This window comes from Vidua chalybeata, chromosome 2 (assembly GCF_026979565.1).
Source record: "Vidua chalybeata isolate OUT-0048 chromosome 2, bVidCha1 merged haplotype, whole genome shotgun sequence".
Lineage (NCBI taxonomy): Eukaryota > Metazoa > Chordata > Aves > Passeriformes > Viduidae > Vidua > Vidua chalybeata.
In genome coordinates, this window is record NC_071531.1 from 82,483,450 (window position 1) to 82,505,349 (window position 21,900).

Genomic DNA, 21,900 nt, shown 5'->3' on the forward strand with positions numbered 1-21,900 from the left:
CACTGCGCTGGCCCCGCCCCCTCGCGAGTGCCTCCGGAGGCAGCCGAGCCCACTCGGCGCTGGCCCCGCCTCGTTCCGACCTCTCTCCGAAATTGGCCGAGCCCGCCCGGCACTGGTCCCGTTCCCTCGCGAGCGCCTCCGGAAACGGCCGACCCAGCCTGGCGCTGGCCCCGCCCCCTCCCCGGCCCGCCCCCTGCCGAGTGCGGGCGGGGGTCGCTCCAAGATGGCGGGCGTGCCGGCCGTGCGCATCAGCATCGAGTCGGCGTGCGAGAAGCAGGTGCAGGAGGTGGGGCTGGATGGCAGCGAGACCTATCTCCAGCCGCTCTCCATGTCCCAGAACCTGGCGCGCCTGGCGCAGCGCATCGACTTCAGCCAGGGCTCCGGCTCCGAGGAGGACGAGCCGGGCTCGGCGGGCCGCCCCTGGGCCGAGCCGGGCGAGACGGAGGATGAGGAAGGTGAGAAGGGCCCGAGCCCGAGCCCTCCCGCCGGGATGCAGCTGGTGCAGGCCCGCCGCGCTGTGGCGGTGCCGGCCTGCGGCTCCGCGGGTGGTTGGGCCTGCCCTGACTTCCCCCAGGGGTTGGTCACAGTGTTCGTGACCCAGCCCCTGTAAATTGTAGTGGGAAAGGACAACAGATTTAATGTCGTGTTGTATTTCGTGCCGTTACGATCTCTCTGTGGTTCAAAAATGAGCCTTACACGTACCTTTTTAAAGTCCTTTGTTTTTCCTTTCTTTGTTTTATTTTTAGGGTTGGTAAAGTTCCAGCCATCCCTTTGGCCTTGGGATTCAGTGAGGAACAACTTAAGAAGTGCCTTGACTGAGATGTGTGTGTTGTATGACGTTCTTAGCATTGTGAAGGATAAAAAGTTCATGACTTTAGATCCAGTCGGGCAGGATCCCCTTCCTCCAAAACAAGTATGTTGTACCTAGTTGAGCACTTTGTGTGGTTTGATGCTAATGATTTTATTCCAGTGGATTTTTTTTTCCACATGTGATCAGTACAAAGTTTTATCAAAATGTTCATTTTGATGTGCTAGTGCAGTGCTTTGAGGATCAGAGTAAAGCTGGGATTGGGAGTTCAGGCCACTTTCAGAAGCCTCTTTGCTGAAGCTCTAAGTCAAAATGCTATTTCCAACTGTATAATGGTGGTATCAAAGTAATTCTGAATAAATTACTGGACATCCAGCAAAAACAACTTAACAGTTACTGTCAGTTAGTTTCCACTAATAATAAATAAATATTAATTAAAATTATTCATAAAAATGATAATAATATTTTGTGAATTAAAGTGCAAGTATCTTGTTGTTTTTGGTACTAGAATCCTCAGTTTCTACAGCTGATTTCAAAAAAGAAGTCATTAGCTGGAGCAGCTCAGATCCTGTTGAAAGGTGCAGAAAGATTATCCAAATCAGTTGCTGAAAATCAAGAAAATAAGCGGCAAAGAGACTTCAACTCTGAACTGCTAAGACTGAGACAACATTGGAAGCTGAGAAAAGTGGGAGATAAAATTCTTGGTGATTTGAGCTACAGAAGTGCAGGTAAACAGTAAGATCTTTTTCACAAGAAGAGAAATTTTATGAAATTGTCTTTTTGTAACTGGAAAAAGAGAGGGAACATATCTTAATAAATAATTTCAATGTGAATTTATTTATGAGACAGATTTATAAAGGGAGAACTCTTGTTTTAATATCAGGGGAAATATCTTGGCATCTTCAATCCAGAAAGTAATTTTAAAGGTTAACTGTAGTATTTTACTAAGAATTTGTTCACAAAAACAATACTGCTTTTGCAATGTAGTTGATCATTAAAAAAAAAGTGAAGAGTTGGTTACATTCTTTTTTAATCAAAAATCAGAAAATCCTACAATATCTCAAGTTAGAAGGGCTCAAGTTAAAAGACTTATGATGTCTAACTCTAATTCACACCAGGTGAAACTAAACCATGTGACTAAAGAGTGATCTTGAAGGTAGATTATTATACCTGTTATTCCTACAGTTGAGAAATGATGATGAGAATATGCCCTAATTCAAGGATTACATTTAAGGGGGGTGAGCAGCCCAGGGTTCTAGAGGCCGTTATGGAGTGACAAAGTGAGTATGGAATCACACAGAACAGAGGATGTAGGTACAAAGCAGGCATGAGGCCTGGATGTGTTGGGTTCCTGTTGTCATTGGTGAGGGAGGGGAAGGACAAATGGAGATTTGTTAATGAAAAAGCTGTAGATGTACCCCCAGGCTATGTATCATTTTAGTTGATTTACCCTGGACTAGGTGAACTGTGCCTTGGATGAAAAAGGTGTGCAGTTAGGACAGATGTGGTTATCTGCTTTTATAAGCCCCTGAATGATTGGCTATAGAGTTCTCTTTTCCAGTCAGAACATGGTCATAATTTTAAGATTTCTAGGCAAACATCATTAGAATTCCTTTAAATCAATAAGGGTGTTGTACCTTTAACTACCTGCTTGCAAAACTTCACACATTTACTTTTTGCCTTTTTTTTAACCAAACACCTTTTTTTTTTTCCTTCCTTGCACCTAATGACTCAATTTCAAAAAACTCTTGGCTTCCTCCTATAATTATTAAATACTCTGTGTTAACGTACTGTAAAATATTACACATTGCACAGTGGAGGATTGACATGGTGGTACAGTGGCATGAGCTTTCTAGTTTACCTGGGTTTTTTTAAGAAGTCATTAAGAAATGTGAGTCAAGTGCAGCTCTGAAGATTTGGAGATTCAGAAATACATATTCTTCCAAAACAGAAATATAAGCTTCTTTATTTGCAGAGGGTGCTTAATATTTAATGTGTATGTCTTCGTCTTTCTTTACTCAGGCTCCCTTTTTCTTCATCATGGCACATTTGAGGTGATAAAGAACACTGACATTGACCTGGATAAAAAGATACCTGAGGATTACTGTCCTTTGGATGTTCAAATTCCAAGTGATTTAGAGGGATCAGCATACATCAAGGTTTGTCAGAGAAATCTTAATAACCTAGTGGAGTTTTGTTTCAGATTTGTATGCTTGTAACAGAGAACAAACATTAAATACTGATCTTTCTTGCCTAGGTTTCTATTCAAAAACAAGCACCAGACATTGGTGACCTCGGGACAGTCAATCTCTTTAAAAGACCCTTGCCAAAATCAAAACCAGGTACAGCTTGTATGTTGTTTTATGAGTATGTTTTCAAGGAATGAGTTTGGATATGATGCTTGTTTTAAAATTTCAGCATATAGCTGGGAAGAAGAGTGAATAAGACTTCCCTTATTTAAACTGAAATATTCTGTTTGGGTGCTGCTTGGGCTTTGGAAGTTATGCTTTCAAAGCATGCTCCTTACCTTTTTCATATGTGTTCATTCAGTTCTGAAACAAATTTTTTAGGGTTGTATTTTGAGTATTCTGGAGCCTCTTTTGTTAGACATTAAAAGTTTGAGCTCATAGCTGAAATCAATTCAAGGTGTTCTGTTTCAGTCAATTACATCCCATTAATTCAGTTGAACTAATGATTGTTCACTCTTAACTCTGCCAAAAATGCATCATTTGTGTCTGTTGCTCATATGTTTTATCTGGATCTGAAATTCTGCTGGTGGTCTGTGTGTTAATTACCAACAGCTCACCTGGAAGATAGTACATTGATTCATTTAATATGTGCCGGTATGTGAAGTTGTAAACTTTTGGATTAAAAAGCCATCCTTTACTCTGTAAAGTTAGAAATAAAGTGGCAGGATTTTATTTCACAGTTGTCTCTGATATAGATGCTGGTGCTGTCCTGAACATAGACAGAGTGCTCTACTATTAGGTATTTCATATGGTATTATACAGCTTGTGTGCTCACTCACTCCAGAATCTCTGAAGAATTTTGGGCCTGTAAACCCTGTGAAAGCACATACATGCACTGAACATTACTGGGTAGTTCATCATAGAGTGAATTTAATAAAACCAGAAGTATCACTGAAAGTAAACCACAACTTATGGAAAGAGGTTCGTAAAGAGAGGCTTCACAAAAGGCCTGGGAGTGTAATACACTGTTCTATAAAGGTGTTGCACTTCACAATACACATATATGTAAAATAGAATCAAAATTAGTTTTAGTTTTACCTTAAAGTGCTTGCTTAGCTGAGATAAAATTCTGATAATACTCAATTTGGGTATAAGGCACTGACTGCTTTAGTGATCACAGCTGGCTACTGCATAGTATCTGGCATCTGAACAAAAAGATGGCTCTTCCCTCTGCAAACATTGATTTATACTTTTCAGGTTCTGCACACTGGCAGACAAAGTTGGAGACTGCACAAAATGTTCTTCTATGTAAAGAAATTTTTGCCCAGCTGTCACGAGAAGCTGTTCAAATTAAATCACAGATTCCTCACATTGTAGTGAAAAATCAGATAATCTCCCAGCCTTTCCCAGGTAGGAAGCTTTTTATGACTCTTAACCTACAATTATTTCCTTAAGTACTGATTGATGTCACCTTTTTTAATGCTCTGTCCTTACAAAAGAAAAAACAAACTCCTTGATTTTCAAAGGTTTTGAAAAACAGGATTTCAACTAATGCACAGTAGTTTCTAATGTACTGTTTCCCTTTGTGGTTATGTTTTTTGTCAGCAGCACTTAAAACTGTCAGCTGTAATGCCATGTGCATGTAGCAGTTCGGAGTTGTGCATAAGTTATTGCTCCTGGATTGCATGTAAGAAGAAATTTAAGACTTGGGTTTATGGGTCCTCAGAAGAACAAAAGCAAATGCTCTTCAGTGAGGGTAATTAAACAGCATAAAGGTGGCTCAGAGTCAGTAGTGAATCATCTGTTCTTACATGGGGTACACAACTGATTGTATCATGCAAAGAATATGTTTCTGGATTGCTTAAAATGTGTGTGATGGTTAATCACTCCTTCTTTGAGAAAGGAATGGGGTCCTCGGGACTTCTTTTTGCGTGGGATTGAGTTTTTGTGGGATAGAAATCGATGCAAAATGCACCTGGTGAGTTCACAGTTGTCAACACTTCAGTGAATATCAAGTTTTACTTGCCTTTGTTGCTGTGCTCTCCACCATCATTCTTTGATTTTTCTCTGATACGATGAATAGCTGTTGTTAAACTACTGAGTATAAAACATGAAGAAAAGCAGTTCTCAGTAGCAACCTTGAAAATTGTCTGTGCTCACTTTTTAAAATCCTTTTTTTTCCATCTGCTTTGTACAGGTTTGCAGTTATCTATTTCTCTGTGTCACTCTTCCAATGATAAAAAGTCACAAAAGGCTGCTTCTGAAAAACAGAATCCAGAGGATCATCTCTATGTTCTGGAACATAATTTGCATCAACTTATCAGAGAGGTACTGCATCTGTGGCTGAAGTACTGAAGAATTTTTGGGCTTTTGTTCAGCCTTCTGCCCAGTGTGTGGCACTGGTATAACAGCTGAGTGCCACTAGAGGCCAGTCCTTCTCCATCCATTTGTGGAAGGCAGCCTACTGCTTGGGTTTCCATGGGTGTGGGTGGTTGGGGAGTTCCAGTTAATGCTTTCATGGAATGCTAGTTCTTTACTTAACCTCAGACCTGGCTGCTCACTTCAGAAAAGCCATGCAAAGCTTTTCCAGTAGAGTTCATCAGTTCTGCTTTTTTTTGTTGTGTCTAATAGTGCTTACCAAGCACTGTCAGCGAGCATCTGGTCAGCCATATCCTCATGAAGGAACAATCAATTGTCATGATAGCTTTGTTTATTTGAATGTCCACTTCTCTACTTCAGCATTTTAGATTCTTGAATAATCTAGCAAAACCTGGGGTACGAGGTTGAGGTTGTGTCCCTTCAGGAAAGAAGCACAGATTTGCATCTCTAAGTAGAATTGAAACCATATTCCAGAGAGTGTTCACCTCCTTAGAGCATGGCTCTGCAAGTCATGCAGTCATGTGGAACAGTCCAGTATTTTAAACACTGATTTAGGGTTCATGAAGCTTTGGCTCAGTGCCCACCTTTCCTGTGGATTTCCTTTCTTTACTGTGGACATATTGCTAAAACCTTTTGTACTTCAACTTTTTTTGTCTAAAATGCTTCCTTTATTTTTAAGTGACCATTCTTTCTGTCTCCACAGATGTATATAAAGACTTATTAGTAGGAGCTACTGCCGTGGTACCAAATTTTTGTTAGCTAGCACTTTTTTATTTTTAAATTGCTTTCTGTAAGCTTTGAAAGATACATATAAATGGAGGAAGCAAAGTATGAGGAACTGTCTTTAAAGTGCTGTCAGGTTGATAAAGTTAAAAAGGTGTAGTTTTTGAAAGTATGTACACTCAAAAAATATGACATGAAGCAACATATAGTAGGATACATATTATTTCTTGCAGACACATTATTTGGTCCCTTCCTTTTATAACATCTGTTGGTTGTTGCAGTGTCACAAGCAAACCCTGAGCTCAACAGTGATGCCACATCCAGCTAGTGCACCTTTTGGCCATAAGAGAATGAGACTTGCAGGGCCCCAAGCTTTTGATAAAAATGAAATCAGTTCTTTACAGTCGAATGAAGGACTTCTGGAAAAGATCATAAAACAGGCAAAGCATATATTTTTGAGACGAAGGTGGGTCACAAGATACTCTTGTTACAGTAACATGTACCATTACATAGAATATAATTGATCTATTTTAAGTGTTCTTAAAACTAGCTGCTATTTCCTTCATGGTTAATACAGTCTTTTTTTTGTTAGTACTAAGAACCAAAAATTATGAAGAAATATGAGAAAACAACATTCAGCTAGTAAAAAGAAAAAATACCAGATATCTTTGAGATCTCTGTGACAGTTGCAACATAAGCTGCTGATAATTGTTCCTACTTATCTCAAAGTGCATAAATCCTTTTTAGTATTCTTTGCAGTGCAGTAGCTGATAATGAATAATACCACTTCAATACTGCTGCAGAATGTATGAGAAATGTACAGAATAAACAAGTGTACTTCATTAGCACCAGAACAGTGCTGAAATAGAATTTTGATCCACATGTTTCTGTTAAATCTAGTAACTTCCTTGCTTCCTGTGAGCAAGATGACAGCACAAACTGCCTGGATTATTGTGTATGGAATATGGTTTTATCTTCTAGAACTGCTCGAACCATTGACAGTCTGGCGAGTCGTATTGAGGATCCTCAGATTCAGGCTCACTGGTCCAATATCAATGATGTTTATGAATCCAGTGTTAAAGTTCTAATAACTTCTCAAGGATATGAGCAGATATGCAAGTAAGTATGAGAATGCATGTCCTGTTAGTTGTAGAAGCATGAACCAAAGGCAGCATGTATTCACATTGTGCTTTAAAGGTTTAGATTCTCTTTAGACAGACAAGTAGGAGGCCATTATTTGTCTGTGTTTGTTCTTTTGACTTGACTATGGGGTGAACAGTCACCTTAAGAAAACTTCACCCATTTTACCCTTTAATGAAGATATTTAGTACATCTTCAATTAATATGGTTGCCTTTCAAAGAAATTTGAGAGTGAAGACTTAGTGGGGGATTTATTCTGGTTAGAGATGACTTAATACAAAGTATCATTTGATGGTGCTGGATTCTAAACTTCCAGTCTGCTCATGGAAAACTAATCATTGTTCAGTCCTAGCTTGGTTGCATAGGTACTGAAATGTGGAACTCGTGTAGTTTATGCAATAGTTATGCAGGTTGTTATTGAAATACAAGATGTGATGTTCCAGAAATAAATGCCTGCAGACTGACCAGCAGTCATTAATGCATCAACAGTGCTTTTTAGAGCAGTGCTGTCTGGCTGTAACCACAGTGTGGGGCAACCTACAGTCATTGGTGCATTTCCAGCCTTGGTTCCAGAGTACATAAGCTGCCCAAGTCTTGTCTGTAGCATAGAACACACCATTTTCCCCTGCACAACTGGAAGGAAACTTGGGCACAGGGACAGGCAGGGAGCTGCGAGGCTTCCTTGTCCTGAACAAATGGTAGGCCAGGTCTGGGAGCATGCCACAGAATATGTCACCTGCCATATAGAGGGAGCTGTTGTGGTGACTGATGAAACTGGAATGTTTGGAGTTGCTGTCCCATTCTGTAGGCTTTGCACTATCTGTCTTAGGGATTCTTGTCAATGATTGGGTGGGATTGTGTTCTTAGTTTCCTGTTTTCTTAAGTGTTTTAATGCTTTTTAAATAAATATGGATCTTGTCTTCAAAGATCCATTCAACTACAGCTGAACATTGGAGTTGAACAAATAAGAGTTGTGCATAGAGATGGAAGAGTTATTACATTGTCCCATCAAGAGCAAGAACTGCAGGATTTCCTTTTATCTCAGGTAGACTCACATATGTTGTTCTTCCCTTTCTCGTGATGTTTGGGAAACAGAAGAAGCTAGAATCTCACTTTCATCTATGTAGAAAATACTAAAAAGTTCAAATTAAGATAGTGAAGATGGGAAGCTGGATGACTGAATTTTCACAATGTTTGTGTAGAGCCTTACCAACTGTTACTAAAATATATTGCCATTTTTTACTAGGGTCAGTAGTCATAATAATTTTCCCCCCCAATTTAAAATGCATTTCTTTATGCTGCTCATTATGGGAGAAACAAGTTGGTGGTAATCATAGCAGACAATAAAGTATTCTATATATGAAACTTAGTGTAGCTAAGTTGTTAATGAACCCATAATTACTGTCATTTCAGCATTGTCTGCCAATGCTCACTTTGCATCTGTCGTTACTAAATCAGCTGATACTTGAATGAACTCTGTTTTCTTAATTGCTTAGAACAGCCTGCTGGTTTTATTCAGAAGTAACAATCTCCTCACCATGCATTAAAAATAGTCAAAATACAGGTCTTTAATAACAGTGCTTGGCCTGTTGCAGTTACATAAAACTCCATGACACAGAAAACAAGTTGAAACAGATTCTGCTGAGGTCATGTCTTTTTGCTCAAGTGTTGTCAGACTTGTTCACAGAGAACTGCTGAATGGTGCTGGTTACTTCCTTGTTGCAAGGGTTAAGTCATGATACAGGAAGACAGTAGCATTTAAACTCCTAAGCTGTTAGAGCTCAGTGCTTGCACCTGATCATTAATGGAGATAATCATGCATGTGAACACCTCAAATTTTTTTTACTAATTTTCTCTGCTAATACTTTTTCATATTTTTATATATTTTACAGCAGAAGTCTTGTTTCTATTGAAAGACAGAATTGTTTGCAAACTAATTTTTTGAGACCTAAAGATTTTTGTAAATTGATAGCAGCATTTAAATAAAATGGCCAAGCGCATATACCTATGAAAAATTCATTTAACTGCATAACAGAGTGATCTTTTCTTCTGTGGAGGAACCGGTCTAAATTCAAATAGCACAAAGCTCTACCATCATATAAAAAAAGTTCCTCTGAAAGTAGAGAACTTAAAGTCACTTCTATAAGTAACTATTGTACATAAAACAAATTCTTTCTATGGTCTGCAAATACTGAACAGAAAACAAACCTCTTGTTACGTTTCAGATGTCACAGCACCAAGTACATGCAGTTCAGCAGCTCGCAAAAGTTATGGGATGGCACGTGCTGAGTTTCAGTAATCATGTTGGTCTGGGACCGGTGGAGAGCATTGGCAATGCATCAGCAATAACTGTAGCATCACCAAATGGAGACTATGCCATTTCAGGTAGTATGCCCTCTTGCAAATAGAAGTCTTTCTGAGAGTGTTAGTAGAATATTTTGCTATAAATTGATACTATGCTTTAAAGGTCTAGAGACTATCTCTTTTGTGTATGGAATTGACATCTAAATAGAATCAGCACCTTGCCCAGGAAGCCACTTAATATAAACCTGATTTAATTTCCACAGGCTTGAAAATATTTCTTACAGTTACCATGGAAAATTTTATGTATTCTATAATATGTATATTAATACATTATTTAAATATATTATTTTGATAAATATTTGTTAATATAATTATATATAATTAATTATATGTATTATTATTAGCATAGAAGAAAGAGATTACAGAAGCCATCAGGATCCTGAGAGAAGGGAACAAGATAAACAACAAGATCACAACTCTAAACTGAGGGAGAACAGTTTTGGTCTCTTTAGGGATCTTTTTGAAAGAGTCCTATGAGATATGATCCTATGGGATGGAAAGAAGAGGGGTCCAGGAGTGCTGTTTGATTATTGTTTTCAAGGGTCACCTCTTTCAAGCTCAAGAATGGTCTTCCTAATGTTCAGGAAGGTTGTGCAAAGGTGACAGAAAACCTGTGTGTATGAGCAAGGAGCCAATGGCTGAAGTCATTATACAGGAAGGAAGCTCCAAGAGATTGTAAGTCGTTGTCCTGGGAGGGATAGAGAGAGACTGTCCAAGCATGCATTGGTAAGGATAGGAAAGCTAAGGATAGGATAGGAATCTGGTGGGGATGTACAGGGCAGCAAGAAGCGCTTCAACAGGTATGTCAGCAGCAAAGGAAAGATTAGGGAAAATGCGGGACTGCTGTTAAACAGAGAGAATACCTGGTGGCACAGGACATGGAGGAGGCCAAGATACTCAGTACCTTCTTTGGTCTTAAGACTGGCCTTCAGAAATGGATCTGTGAGACCCATGGGAAATTTTGGAGCAAAGATTCAGCCTCAGTAGTGGAAGACCAGGTTGGAGAACCTTTGAACAGACTTAGACATATACAAGTTCATGGGACCAGGTGGGATATATATCCATGACTGCTGAGGGAGTTGATTGATGTCACTGCAAGGCCACTCTTGATCATCTCTAAAAGGCCAGGCTCAGGAAGGGCTCCTGAGGACTGGAAGAAGGCAAATGTTACATCCTGTATTCAAGAAGGGAAACGTGGGGAACTACAGTCTGATCAGCCTCATTGCAATTATTGGGAAGATGAGTTGGAAAAAAATAATCTCAGAAGGATTCTCCAAACATACTATGGAGAACGTGGTGATGAGAAGTAGTTGGCATTAATTTATGAAATTATGTTCAATCAGCCTGATAGTCATCTCTTTATAGAAGGTTAGCTTGGTAGATGGGAGAAAAGCTAGGTGGTATTTCTCTTAACTGTTTATTGAAAAAGTCAACACACACTACTCCCCAACATGAAAAGACAGAAACCCATCCAAGCCAATGAAGCACCACCACCCCTCCACCAATCTCACAGAATTTTGTGATTAAAAGTAACTGCTTAATGACTTAGATCCTGTCTTTTTGAGATAAACCCACTAGAAACAATACATTTTTCAACAGAATAGTGGGGAATACATCCAAAGAAAGAATGAGCAATGAAGCCTTTGCCCTTCCTGGCATCACTGGGGAAAAAGAAACACATTTGTAAGGTGTACATTTTGGGGTTTATTAAAAGTTTCTCTGTCTTGATCTAACCAAGAACCTGCAGTGCAAAAGCAACAAAATCATAGGGAAGTGGGAGATGAGAGAGAAAATCCAGAGAAAAAGCTTTGAAAAAGAAAGGAAGAGAATTTCTCGTTTGCTTTCAGCATGTTGGGAATTGAGTAGGAGTAAAGTACAGAATACACAAGGAATTCATACAGTGTAAAAATGCTCATTGAAATCTCCTTTCCCCACAGTCCGTAACGGTCCGGAAAGCGGCAGCAAAGTCATGGTTCAGTTTCCACGGAGCCAGTGCAAGGATCTCCCCAAGGGAGATGTCCTGCAGGACAGCAAATGGAATCATCTCCGGGGGCCATTCAAGGAAGTGCAGTGGAATAAAATGGAAGGGCGTAACTTTGTGTATAAAATGGAACTTCTCATGGCTGCCCTAACTCCTTGCTAGTGAAGCGTCAGCTGCTCTCTAAGGGCTTTGAAGTGTCTCTGTGCAATGATAAATGCCAGTGCAGCAAAAGGAAATGGGAGCTATGGGCCAATACAAGAAAGCAAAATCAAATTTATTTCCTGTACAGAAATAGCCATTTTGGTATTTGTAATAAAACCTTTTTCAGTGACATATAAAATACATACAATTTTTTGTAAAAGTTCCTTTCAGCTGTATCTTTGAAATTTCCTCTATCCACAGTGACATAGATGAGTAATTAATGTATTTTTTTGTTTATAAAATTAAATTTGGTAGTCCTTGAGTTGAAGCATTCTTGAGTTGGAATTTTTGTACATTGATGGGGATTCTGGGTGACCCCTTTATTTTTGAGAAATATGTTTACTTGGCAGTTTAACTTGAGAGTGTTAACAAAGTCACTGCCTGTGGCAAAAGTCTTTCCTCTCTGATGGCCTGTGTCATGTCGGCTACTTTGCTTGTTTTTTGACCTTGTTTTTTACAAGAATATAGAGGAAAGGGTCTTACTTGGCTTGCAGAGTTCTGACAATTTGAGTTTGTGGGTGAATTGTGACATAGTGACTGGATAGAAGGAGGTATGTCTCATGCAGTAAACCTCCACACTTGAGTATATGGATCTCTCTCCTGCATTCTCCATGATTATTCATCCAGAGAAATAATAGTATGTTCCCGAATATCAGCTCTTTCGAGTTCTTTCAAAATAAAAAAGTCACATTTTTTATAGTTTCGGTTGTAATTCTTGAAACTTACAGTATGGTGTTCAACAAAGCTTTCATTTTGTTTGGTACTTAAGTGCTAATGGTCATTTTGCAACCTGTGTAAACTGGTTCATATTCATGTCCATGTTGTCTTATGAGGTATCTATCTATATGTATATATATGAACTTCTTCCACATAAACATGATCGAATTTAGCATCACACTTCCATGGTGACAGTTGTTATTTTGTTGAATTCGCAAGTATAAAGAATAATTGTAGGCAAATAAGTAGCCAGCTGCTGCTCAGCAGGTATCCAAAGCAGTTCTTGTACTTACATTGGTGTTGGCCAGCACGCAGCATCTTGTTTCAGTTCCTGGAAGTACTTGCTTCTATGTGACTGAACTAAGAGAGAGAAAGGGTTTTCCTTTCAATTGCTCATGTGTTACCCAAGACAACTGACAAAAGCCCTAGTTGAAAATAAGTCTCTTGATCTTGAAACAGGGCTGAGCCTAATGTAACCCCTATGATGCCAGGTCCTGTTTTGCTGTGCCAGCAGACACTGTATGATTACAGGCAGAGGGGGGGTTGTTCCTTCGTGAACAGTTCAGCCAACAGCCTGAGGCATGTGTTCATGCATCTGACTAGATGAGGCTGTTCTGACTCCTGCTAACACAACAAATTCTTATTAATAATTAGAAGACGAGTCTATGAAACTTGAACGTGTCTTTACACTTTATTGTTCTTAACCTAAATTGACAGGTCTGCATGTAGCAATAGCCTTTTCATCAAGTTCCTTCTTACCAAGTAATCAGATCACTGGGGAGCTATTACAATCTCATGGTTGCAGGACTTCTCTCCTGAAAAGAAGGACATATCCTATGTTGTAGAACACAAGCTCTGCATGTTAGCATGAAAACACTTGTCAAGACTTCTAGGTCTAGGTGAAAAAAGAGAACAATAATAATAACATCCAAAAAAGAGTTTAATATTAGAGACCTAGAGAGTCTGTGTTTTGGTGTTGAATACACAGGGATTCCTAATTTTAATGGAAAACAGACTGATTTAGACATCTAACAGAGTCTTGAAACTTGGTAGCGCATCTTTGAATATGAAATGATGACATTACTGAATGATTAAGACCTTTTCAATTGATTGCCAAAGCAATCTGGTGAACTTGGACATCTCTGTAATTCAAGATTAAAAGTAAAATGTCTTAATCCCTTAGAACATCTAGAATGCTCTAAATATTAAATTTGCTGCTGTTCCACAGGGAGTTTACAGTAAGAACAGCTGTTGGTTTCTGAATTTCTACTGTAACAACCTTCCACAACCTTGCTCCAAGGTAGCAAGAAACTGCTACAGTTTAGTCTCACCTTCTGTACCTCAAATATTGACCTTAATAATGCATAGTGACAAACATAATTTTCAGGAAAATGTATTTTTTAAGTAATGTTACCTGTGTAGAGTAAGCATGTTAAATTGTGGGTAAAATTTTTGGGTGAGGAATTGTCTATAAAGAAAGCTATATACAGGCTAACTGTACTGGATGTTCTTGCTGAATACTTGGAGTCCCTGTTATTCATATGGGATATTACAGCCTAAAAGTGAGGTTGGCACCAGGTTTAATAGCCAAGGATGGGTGCCTGAAGTTGCAATGACCAGCCAAGCTGAAAGAGGTAGAAAAACTGCTAGTTGTAAACTTTTGTTGTATTACATTTTAAACTGAAGAATTTTAAGTGTTCATTTCCTACTTTCCTGCCAGCTTTCAAACATTGTGGTTTAAATGTGTGTGTGACCTCTGCAATCACAGCAGTGCACTGGAGTGGTCATTCATGTCTGGATACGTTTCCTGACTTCCTCTGGCAATTGCAGTGTTTAGGTCAGTGTTAGCAGATAATAATGACTTTATGTGTAAGCTGCACTTTTTGTACTTTCTAAGTCTGGCAGAGCATCTGCTGTATATTCAGCTCAGCCTAATACCTAGCTTCATGTTCAAAATGCTTTAATACTTTTTGCCTTAAAAGTCTAAGATTCATTCAAATCATTGAGATTTAGGGCTCAAAAAGAACCCCTACCATTGTTTTCCATATTCTATAAGTATACTTTACCAAGTAATTCAAGTATGGTGATTGAAATAGATGTGCTTAACAGTTTCCCTGTTGTCAAAGCTTAGTTCACTCAAAGACACAAAAATGGGCAATATACGTTTAAAGCAGAGAATTGGAATAAACTATTACTTGTCTGTGCTGTATCTGATACTTACTTCATTTCTCACCTTTTTTGACCTGTGCTAGATGTAGGAAGGAGCAAACAGCTGAATCTGGTACCTCAATTTATGAGTGGGAGAGAGGCCCTTTGTACACCAAATGGCCAACTCAGTATGGGATAACTTAAAGGTATTGTGCACAGGGTGCTTTGGCTTGTTTGTCACCTACCTGCATTGTTATGCACTTGGTGAGAAATTCCCTGAACGTTTTTCCAAATGGAGCCCATAGTACCTCTGCACTTGAGCATCCCAGTCCCTGACCAGAGGCAAAGCTCTGTCAGCCTGTCCTGTAAAAGGTTTTTGCAAACAAGTGAGACAAAGTGTGAGAAAGGCAGTAGCAGCAGTTTGACTCAAACAGCAACGTGGCAATCTACAGGCGCAGACTAGTCCGTGATGTCTTCCAAGTTCAAAGTTTATTTCACACTGCAAAATTATCATTACAAAAGCAAAACAGAATAATTTGGAACTCAGTCAGTTTACTGCTTTCCTACCGACAAACACAGATGTCATTCCACCCAACAGATATACATGTAGAGAATTGCAATATGTGCAATATGCAGATTCAAGAAAACATTAGTTGGATCATGTCATGTTTTCTTACAACATAGGGAAAGCAAAGGTGGCTTCTCAACAAGAGCAATTTTAGAACTGTACTTGTAAATACTATATTTCAAAGTAATGCTATTGTAATGTTTCTTCTTAGATAGATTGTTCAGCACTGGGCTAAGTTTGCAAAGAACTTGACATCTTTCACAACAAAACTGTTTAGTATTTTGCCACCCCACTGGTGTTGTGTGTCAGTATTTTATCTGACCCCTCTAATCTTCATAGACAGTGTCCTCTTTAATGTCTGCCTGTACTGTTCCTTGTACAACCACCTGCTCTAGTAATGTCATAAAATGTGTGTTAACATCCATCCTGGGGCAATGTACACAACTGGAAACACAAGCGGGAGAACTTCGACCATCTCAGCGTTCTTTCAAAGTCAGTTTTGTCTCATGAAAAATTTCAATTTGTCTTCAGAGCTTCAGGAAGTTTCTTACACCCAAAAGTAGCAGCATAGGTGCAATAAACAGGATTCAATGCTTGCAATTAATTTTTTAATGTAATACTGTAATTAGATATTTAATTTATTATGTTGATAGGTGCTAATGACCACTCTGTCTCTAATAGGAGACTTGCTGTATCCAAAATGCAGGTGTCCTTCAAGACCATGATAATTTCCTTTATGGGTTGATCTTAGAGGCTTGCTTGGTTGGTTGGTAGGTTGGTTGTTTTTAAGAGTGGTAGAGGCTGTAGATTTTATTAGCTAGCCACAAAAATGTGTTCATGCTCAGCATGAAAGCATACTCTTTTTTACTCTGACCTTGACTAGCAGAACCAAAAACTTAACAGGTCGAAACAGCTCCATAAGACACTGCTGATTTAATTACTTTGCAAGTCAGGATGTTTCTGCAGTAGTCACAAACATTTTACCTTCTAGGTTTGTTCTTGCTTTCTTGGCCAATACTTTCTCCTGAGGTAGAATTGTTATTTTTATTATGATGCAGTCCTTGGCTAACACTCAATGGTTTCCAGTTCAATCTCTTCTGTTGTACTTGCTGTAAATGAAAGGATATTGTTATTGATTGGCAAATGGATTGGAAGGCCAACATTCCAAAATTAACTGTGCTGAGACATTTTTAACTTTTTAATATTAGCTCAAGCTTGCTCATCTAAAATCAGGTTTTAAATACATCTTTTCAAAATATTTAACTGTATAAAGAGGTTCTCACAATCTTTAAATTGGCAACGATTTCTTCCAGTACAAGGCTAAAGGCACTAAGAAAACTAAGTCCATAGGGACCGTTCTTATATCTCTCTTCGTGACTTCTGAAAGGAGGGCTCTTCTGAGATAGAATTGGGGCAGAAATTAGGTCTCTGTTTTGGACCATTTCCTGGGAGATCACACAAGTTTCTAGAACTGTGCTTCCTGAACTCTGCCATAATGTTACATGAATATGTCTATTCAGTTCAGCTCTGTGGGAAGATTGGCTTCAGCTGGAGGAAGAGGCTTTATCTAAACAAAATCCTCTATATTCTGGCATGATAGGACAGTTTTTAATAGTTACAGAAGCTTGTGAGTGGTGTATGCACCATGAAAACAGCAGCAGCCCTTAAGAGCTGTAGGTGAGCAACAGAAAAGAAGAGGCAGCTCAAACCAAGTTAATTTCTTCTTCTATTGGGTTTTGCAGAGTTGACACGAAGTCTAGGCCATGAATCTTAGGATGCTTGAGCGTCTCTGTTGGTCCAGTAAAATACTGGTAGCTAGGCTGCTTGTTGTATTGTAATACTTATTACAGAAGAAATACAGACCTTTTACCTAGAGGGCAAGAAACCACAAGTGGATCTGCACTTACAAAGAAGGGAGGTAAACATCTGAAATATTTTGAAGTGGTAAAAGAAACTTCCCATTTCAAAGAAGTGCCTAAGAGCTTGATCCCAGGCCCGTAATGTGCACCTTGTCTTTCTGCCTAGGCCAAATATCCCTGGTGGTGGCTTGCAAATTTCTTCTTTAATATGTCCCTTCAGTGTAGCCCTTGTGTTCCCTTGACCTGCTTTTCACGACTGTTGTCTTCGGGGTCAGGTTCTGGTATTACTCAGTGTTTGTTGGAGTCTGCAACTGGATCAAAAGTGAACAGATGGAGAGGGGGTTTGAGAAGAGGAGATGCAATCCTCCACTGAGGACTGAACTGAGGTGGGGGCCATTCCCAAAGGTCATTTGAATATTTTCCCCTAGGATACACCCTGCTGATGTGAACTCTTGAGAGAGGTGCTGAAGCTCTTGACTTTGTCTCCTGCCCTTTGATGGGGGTTTATTGCAGCTCTGGCCTTTTCTCCCCAAGTTTTGCAATCAGCAATGTTGAAAAGTATTTTATTATTTCTAATGTGAAACATACAAAGTATATGTCCTGTGGACTGTTCTTCAACTAAACACCTGTTATTTAGTTGCCTCAGCTAGTTAGAACAGGACAACTGATCCCTTCAGTCTTGTTTCTTAGTGTCCCTGTTTAGCACCTTTATGGTAAAAATTTTAAGCTCAAATTTCAGGCTTGAAGACTATACCTTGACTACATTTTTAGAGAAATACCTGTTAGTTTGTGTGTTGTCTTCTTCTGAAATAGATGCAGAGATTTATTACAGAGCCACATGAAGCATATTAGAATGGCAGATACTGCAGCGAGAAACGCAAAGAGAACTGCTACAAAATGCAAATCTTCATAGATAATCTCTGTAGAGAAAATGGAAAAAAAAATAGTATTATAAAATTGATTACAAACAGATTGATGCTTAAACACAGGGTAAAGCCGAGAAGTCCTGTCTAGTTTGTACCGTAAACATTGACTATGATGGTGCCATAGGCATTGGTTCCATGCTCCTCCATTACAGTGACAAAATAGTAGCCAGCATCTCTCATGCCCACATTCCGAAGCTGTATAGAGCCATTTTCAAAAGTAGTCACTCTGTCCTTGTAGACTGTAGATATGTTGACATAATTCCCACTTCTCCACTCAGCAATGCTGGTTGTGCCCCAGCTTGACACATGCTTCCACTCAATGGTGGCCACGCCTCGGCAAGAGTATTCAACTGAGAGGAGGATGTTTTGTGCCACTGTTGCATTGATGTTGGGTTGTGGGACAACTAAGGATACTCCTCCTGGAGCTGAAAGACAAAGGAGAGTGATGAGTCTGGAGGTGGTCCAAGGCAGGTTGGGACCTCTGGATCCTAGTGATTCATCCTACCTATCTCAGTGATCTGTTTTAAGAGAGGATAGATTATGATTTTTAATACCTTCTTCTTTCTGCTTTCCATAAAAGTAACATACTTGAAGACTAAATACACATTTATAATTTGTGATAGCAAAAACGCTTCCACCACAGAGGACACATAATTGTGTTTCAATGCTTTAACACCCACACAGAAAGGGACTTGGGATAAGCATAACATTTTCTGAAAACTGAGCAAAGTTCATCAGTAACTGGCTTCCTTTAAAAATCTTGCATTTACATGGAAAGTTTAGTCGCCATGTCCAAGGTAATCTATCATATTCATTAACTACCATCCCCCAAAAGCAAGAACTGTAGTAGGCATAAGTATGTGGAGTCTTGGCAAGGCCTTTGTCGTGTTTTCAGGATGTGTAATCAACATTGGAAATACCAGCTTCTTAAAGGCAACCAGTTAATAAGCCAGTGCAGATAAATCACATGTAACCAAAGGTACGCAGTTTCATGAGAAGCCAGGGACTTCATGTTTCTGATGATATCCAGGCAAAAATGCATACAGAAGAATGTTTAATTCTCACCTACTTCCTCCTGATGTGATTACGGAGCTGTTCATGACACTGTGAAACTGAACCGACGGTTTAGTTTAATGTGTAACTGCAATAATTTCTTCTTGCGTCTGGTGTTTCTGCATGAAGATTTGGATGAATACCAACACTGGAGTTTTAACTGGCATACATTTTTTCTTTTGATTAATGCCTTGAGACCCTTGGCTAAAGACTGAAATTCTGTTATCTACCTACAAAAATCAAAGCAGATGAAAGGCAGATAAAGCACACAGTAAGGCTGAATGCCTTTTCCTGGTTTGGCTTGGAGCAGCTCACCTGCTCTACTCCCTTACTGTGGGAACAGCCTGACTGCAAGAGCAAAACGAAAAAGAAAGGCTGACCTGTAAATGTCTGTATCCCAGTGGGGGAGTGAGAATGAGACCCTCAACTACACTGCATGAGTGCAAAGCAGGACACCTGGGCATGATCCTGGAGGTTCTGCAGAGTCTTCAGGGATAAGAATGATTAAGAAAGGCAAAGAAAAAAATCTCTAAGAGAAAAACAATTTAAAAAAAAAATCTTAAAGTAAGAGCCCTCTATGGTCAAAACTCCACAGCCACCACAAATGGAAGACATGGGTGAATTACAACCTGACTTCACTGTATTTTGGGATCCGAATTCACTAACTCTGCTCGTCGTGGTAAGGTAGGAGAGCTCAAGAAGCCAGTTCAGTTCCCAGGCTCTCATCTATGGTACCAAAAAGGATCTAGGCTTTTTCCAAGATAACTCCTGGGCTACCCCTCTCATGAGCATTGTCCATACTCATGCTGCCCAGTCCCCCTGCAGGAACATCGTGCTTTTTGGGCAGCTCAATGTGTCCTCAGCTGAGCTGTGGTCTGCTGTTCAGCTTGTGTGCAGGAGAGACTAACCAGAGCTGTGAAAATGAGGTTTGTGCCAGCTACAGAAACAGAACAGCCGGGAACCTCTGGTAATCGCTGCAAATTGTTCCAATTGTTTTCTGGTCCATGTGTTTATTTAAAGGCCTTTCCCACTGTTTCTGACAGGAGCTGAGTATCTTCCCTCAGTGACCCTTTCATGTTTTTATAGAGGCTTTGTTTTGAATATGCAATTGCAAAATAAATGTATAAAAAGAGATAATTTAAATCTTTCCCTTAAATGATCTGCAAACATGTTCTGTCCCTATCTGGTATGCAAAGCTAAAAAAGGCAGTGCAGTATCCATCTAACAATTCAAAAATATTTTTAGTATGCAGTGTGCCTAGATCACCTGAACCAGTCTAATCCAACAGAGCTGCACCAGGCCGGAGAGCAAACATCACACCCACATGCAGCGCCCTACGCAAGGTGACTGCGCCCTGCTGCTCACAAAACCAGCCCCTTCACACCCAGTAAAACACGCACCCAGGAGAAGAGCGTACGGGGGCTGCTCAGAGCTCATGGAGTTTGCCATCCTGGCACGCTGCACTACTCCAAAGTATTTGCCTGGCCAAAAGTCAAAGTGGGAAGTGTGGCTCTGTGTACCAGACCTGGCCGCGGCAACGCAGCTGGGCCTGCAGTATGCTGGGCAGCGAGGGGCCTCCCCGCAGGAGCTCTAAACTGGGGGGACAGCTCTAAAGCGGGCCTCTGAAACCCTGCGGGCTGTTTCTCCACCCTTTGGTGTCCTGCTTGCGCGTCACTTCTCTTGGTGGAGTGCCGTGACCAAACCAAACTCGCTGGCGGCGCTGACACCCCGGTCCCCAGGCGAGGGTGGGGCTGGCAGAAGCCTCCTTCAGGCCCCTCTGGGAGAGGACCGGACGGCTCCCTGCGTGTTGCCCCATCCCCACTCCACGCCCTGTGGGGTGGAACCCACCTTCCCTCCTCACCGCCGCGTTTCCCAGCGTCACCCGACACCCCTCGGGCTGACTGACCGGGTTGTTTCCCCCTCCACGCCTCGTCCCCTCGGTCGTTGGAAAAGCACCGGCGGCACGGCGGCTGCTGGGGCCGTCTGTGCCGGGAGCGGGCGTGAGGTCGGGGCGTGGGGCGCTCCCCCCGCGGCCGCGCTGGTCCCGCTCGGCTCCCCCGCTCCCTCCGAGCAGCAGGGGCGGGGACGAGCCTCCCCTGTCCATGTCAGGGAGAGCAGGGATGTCTGTCTGAGTCTCGGTACGTCCCGTCCCCGTCCCCTCCCCAGCCGCTCCGTGTCGCGGGCGGGCTGGGCAGAGCGCTGGCCGCGGGCGGGGGTCGGCGGGCGCTCTGCACCGCCCCGTGGATGCCGGGCGCCGGGGCTGAGCCGGGACATCGCGGCCAGAAGCTGGAGGAAGGGGCCGGGGGAGGGAGCGGGGGAGGCAGGGACGGAGCCGGACACTTACTTTGCAGAGCCCACCCGGCGGCCAGGCAGAGGGTGACGGTCCCCACGACGACGCTCCGGCCTCGATAGCCCCGCAGCGGTCTCATCAGCGGGAACCCGATGCCCCAGGGGTTGCATTTAAGTGGCTGGGCCGGCCGGCGCGGCCCGACCCCGGGGGCTGCCTGCCCCAGGCCTCTCCCTCGCTTCTCTCCCTCCTCTTCCTCCCGCTCCCGCCGCGGCGCCGGGGCTGCTCCCAGCTCCCCCCCGCAGCGGCCCCCGGGCGCTCCCCCGCCTCACACCCCGCGATCTCCCATCCGGGCTGGAGATGCAATTGGCTGAGGAAGGGAAGGCGCTGCCCGGCCGCCGGCCATCGCCCAGCCGGGAAATGAGTGCGATGGGCGCAGCCCTGCCCGGCCCTACCGTGCCCGGCCGGAGCCTGGAGCCGGGAGCCGAGCCCGGGATCGAGGAGGCTAGTTTTAAGGGTGATTTGGCATCCGCAAGGGAAATTTCACTTCGGGGTGC

General features: G+C 41.6%; 2 protein-coding genes across 4 annotated transcripts; one reads left to right on the forward strand and one right to left on the reverse strand.

The window, feature by feature from the left end:
• Positions 1 to 148: 148 nt before the first annotated feature.
• On the forward strand, positions 149 to 12,682 carry MED17 (mediator complex subunit 17). The gene is made up of 12 exons (XM_053934141.1): positions 149 to 455; positions 747 to 913; positions 1,317 to 1,536; positions 2,831 to 2,967; positions 3,066 to 3,150; positions 4,255 to 4,407; positions 5,195 to 5,325; positions 6,381 to 6,565; positions 7,081 to 7,218; positions 8,167 to 8,284; positions 9,465 to 9,624; positions 11,541 to 12,682. Exons 1-12 carry the CDS (start codon positions 224 to 226, stop codon positions 11,744 to 11,746), a joined length of 1,932 nt encoding a protein of 643 aa, XP_053790116.1. The 5' UTR covers positions 149 to 223; the 3' UTR covers positions 11,747 to 12,682.
• Positions 12,683 to 12,748: 66 nt separating this feature from the next.
• Positions 12,749 to 21,485, reverse strand: VSTM5 (V-set and transmembrane domain containing 5). Of its 3 annotated transcripts, XM_053934147.1 has the most exons (5): positions 21,401 to 21,485; positions 18,099 to 18,428; positions 17,857 to 17,997; positions 14,896 to 15,013; positions 12,749 to 13,317 (listed from the first exon to the last, which is right to left on the reverse strand). In XM_053934147.1, the coding sequence occupies exons 1-4, from the start codon at positions 21,483 to 21,485 to the stop codon at positions 14,904 to 14,906; spliced, it is 666 nt and encodes a 221-aa protein (XP_053790122.1). In that variant the 3' UTR covers positions 12,749 to 13,317; positions 14,896 to 14,903. The 3 variants fall into 3 exon arrangements, with proteins under 3 accessions (XP_053790122.1, XP_053790123.1, XP_053790121.1); XM_053934148.1 differs by lacking the exons at positions 12,749 to 13,317; positions 14,896 to 15,013 and adding an exon at positions 15,121 to 16,327; XM_053934146.1 differs by lacking the exons at positions 12,749 to 13,317; positions 14,896 to 15,013; positions 21,401 to 21,485 and adding exons at positions 15,121 to 16,327; positions 20,905 to 21,189.
• Between the last annotated feature and the right edge of the window lie 415 nt (positions 21,486 to 21,900).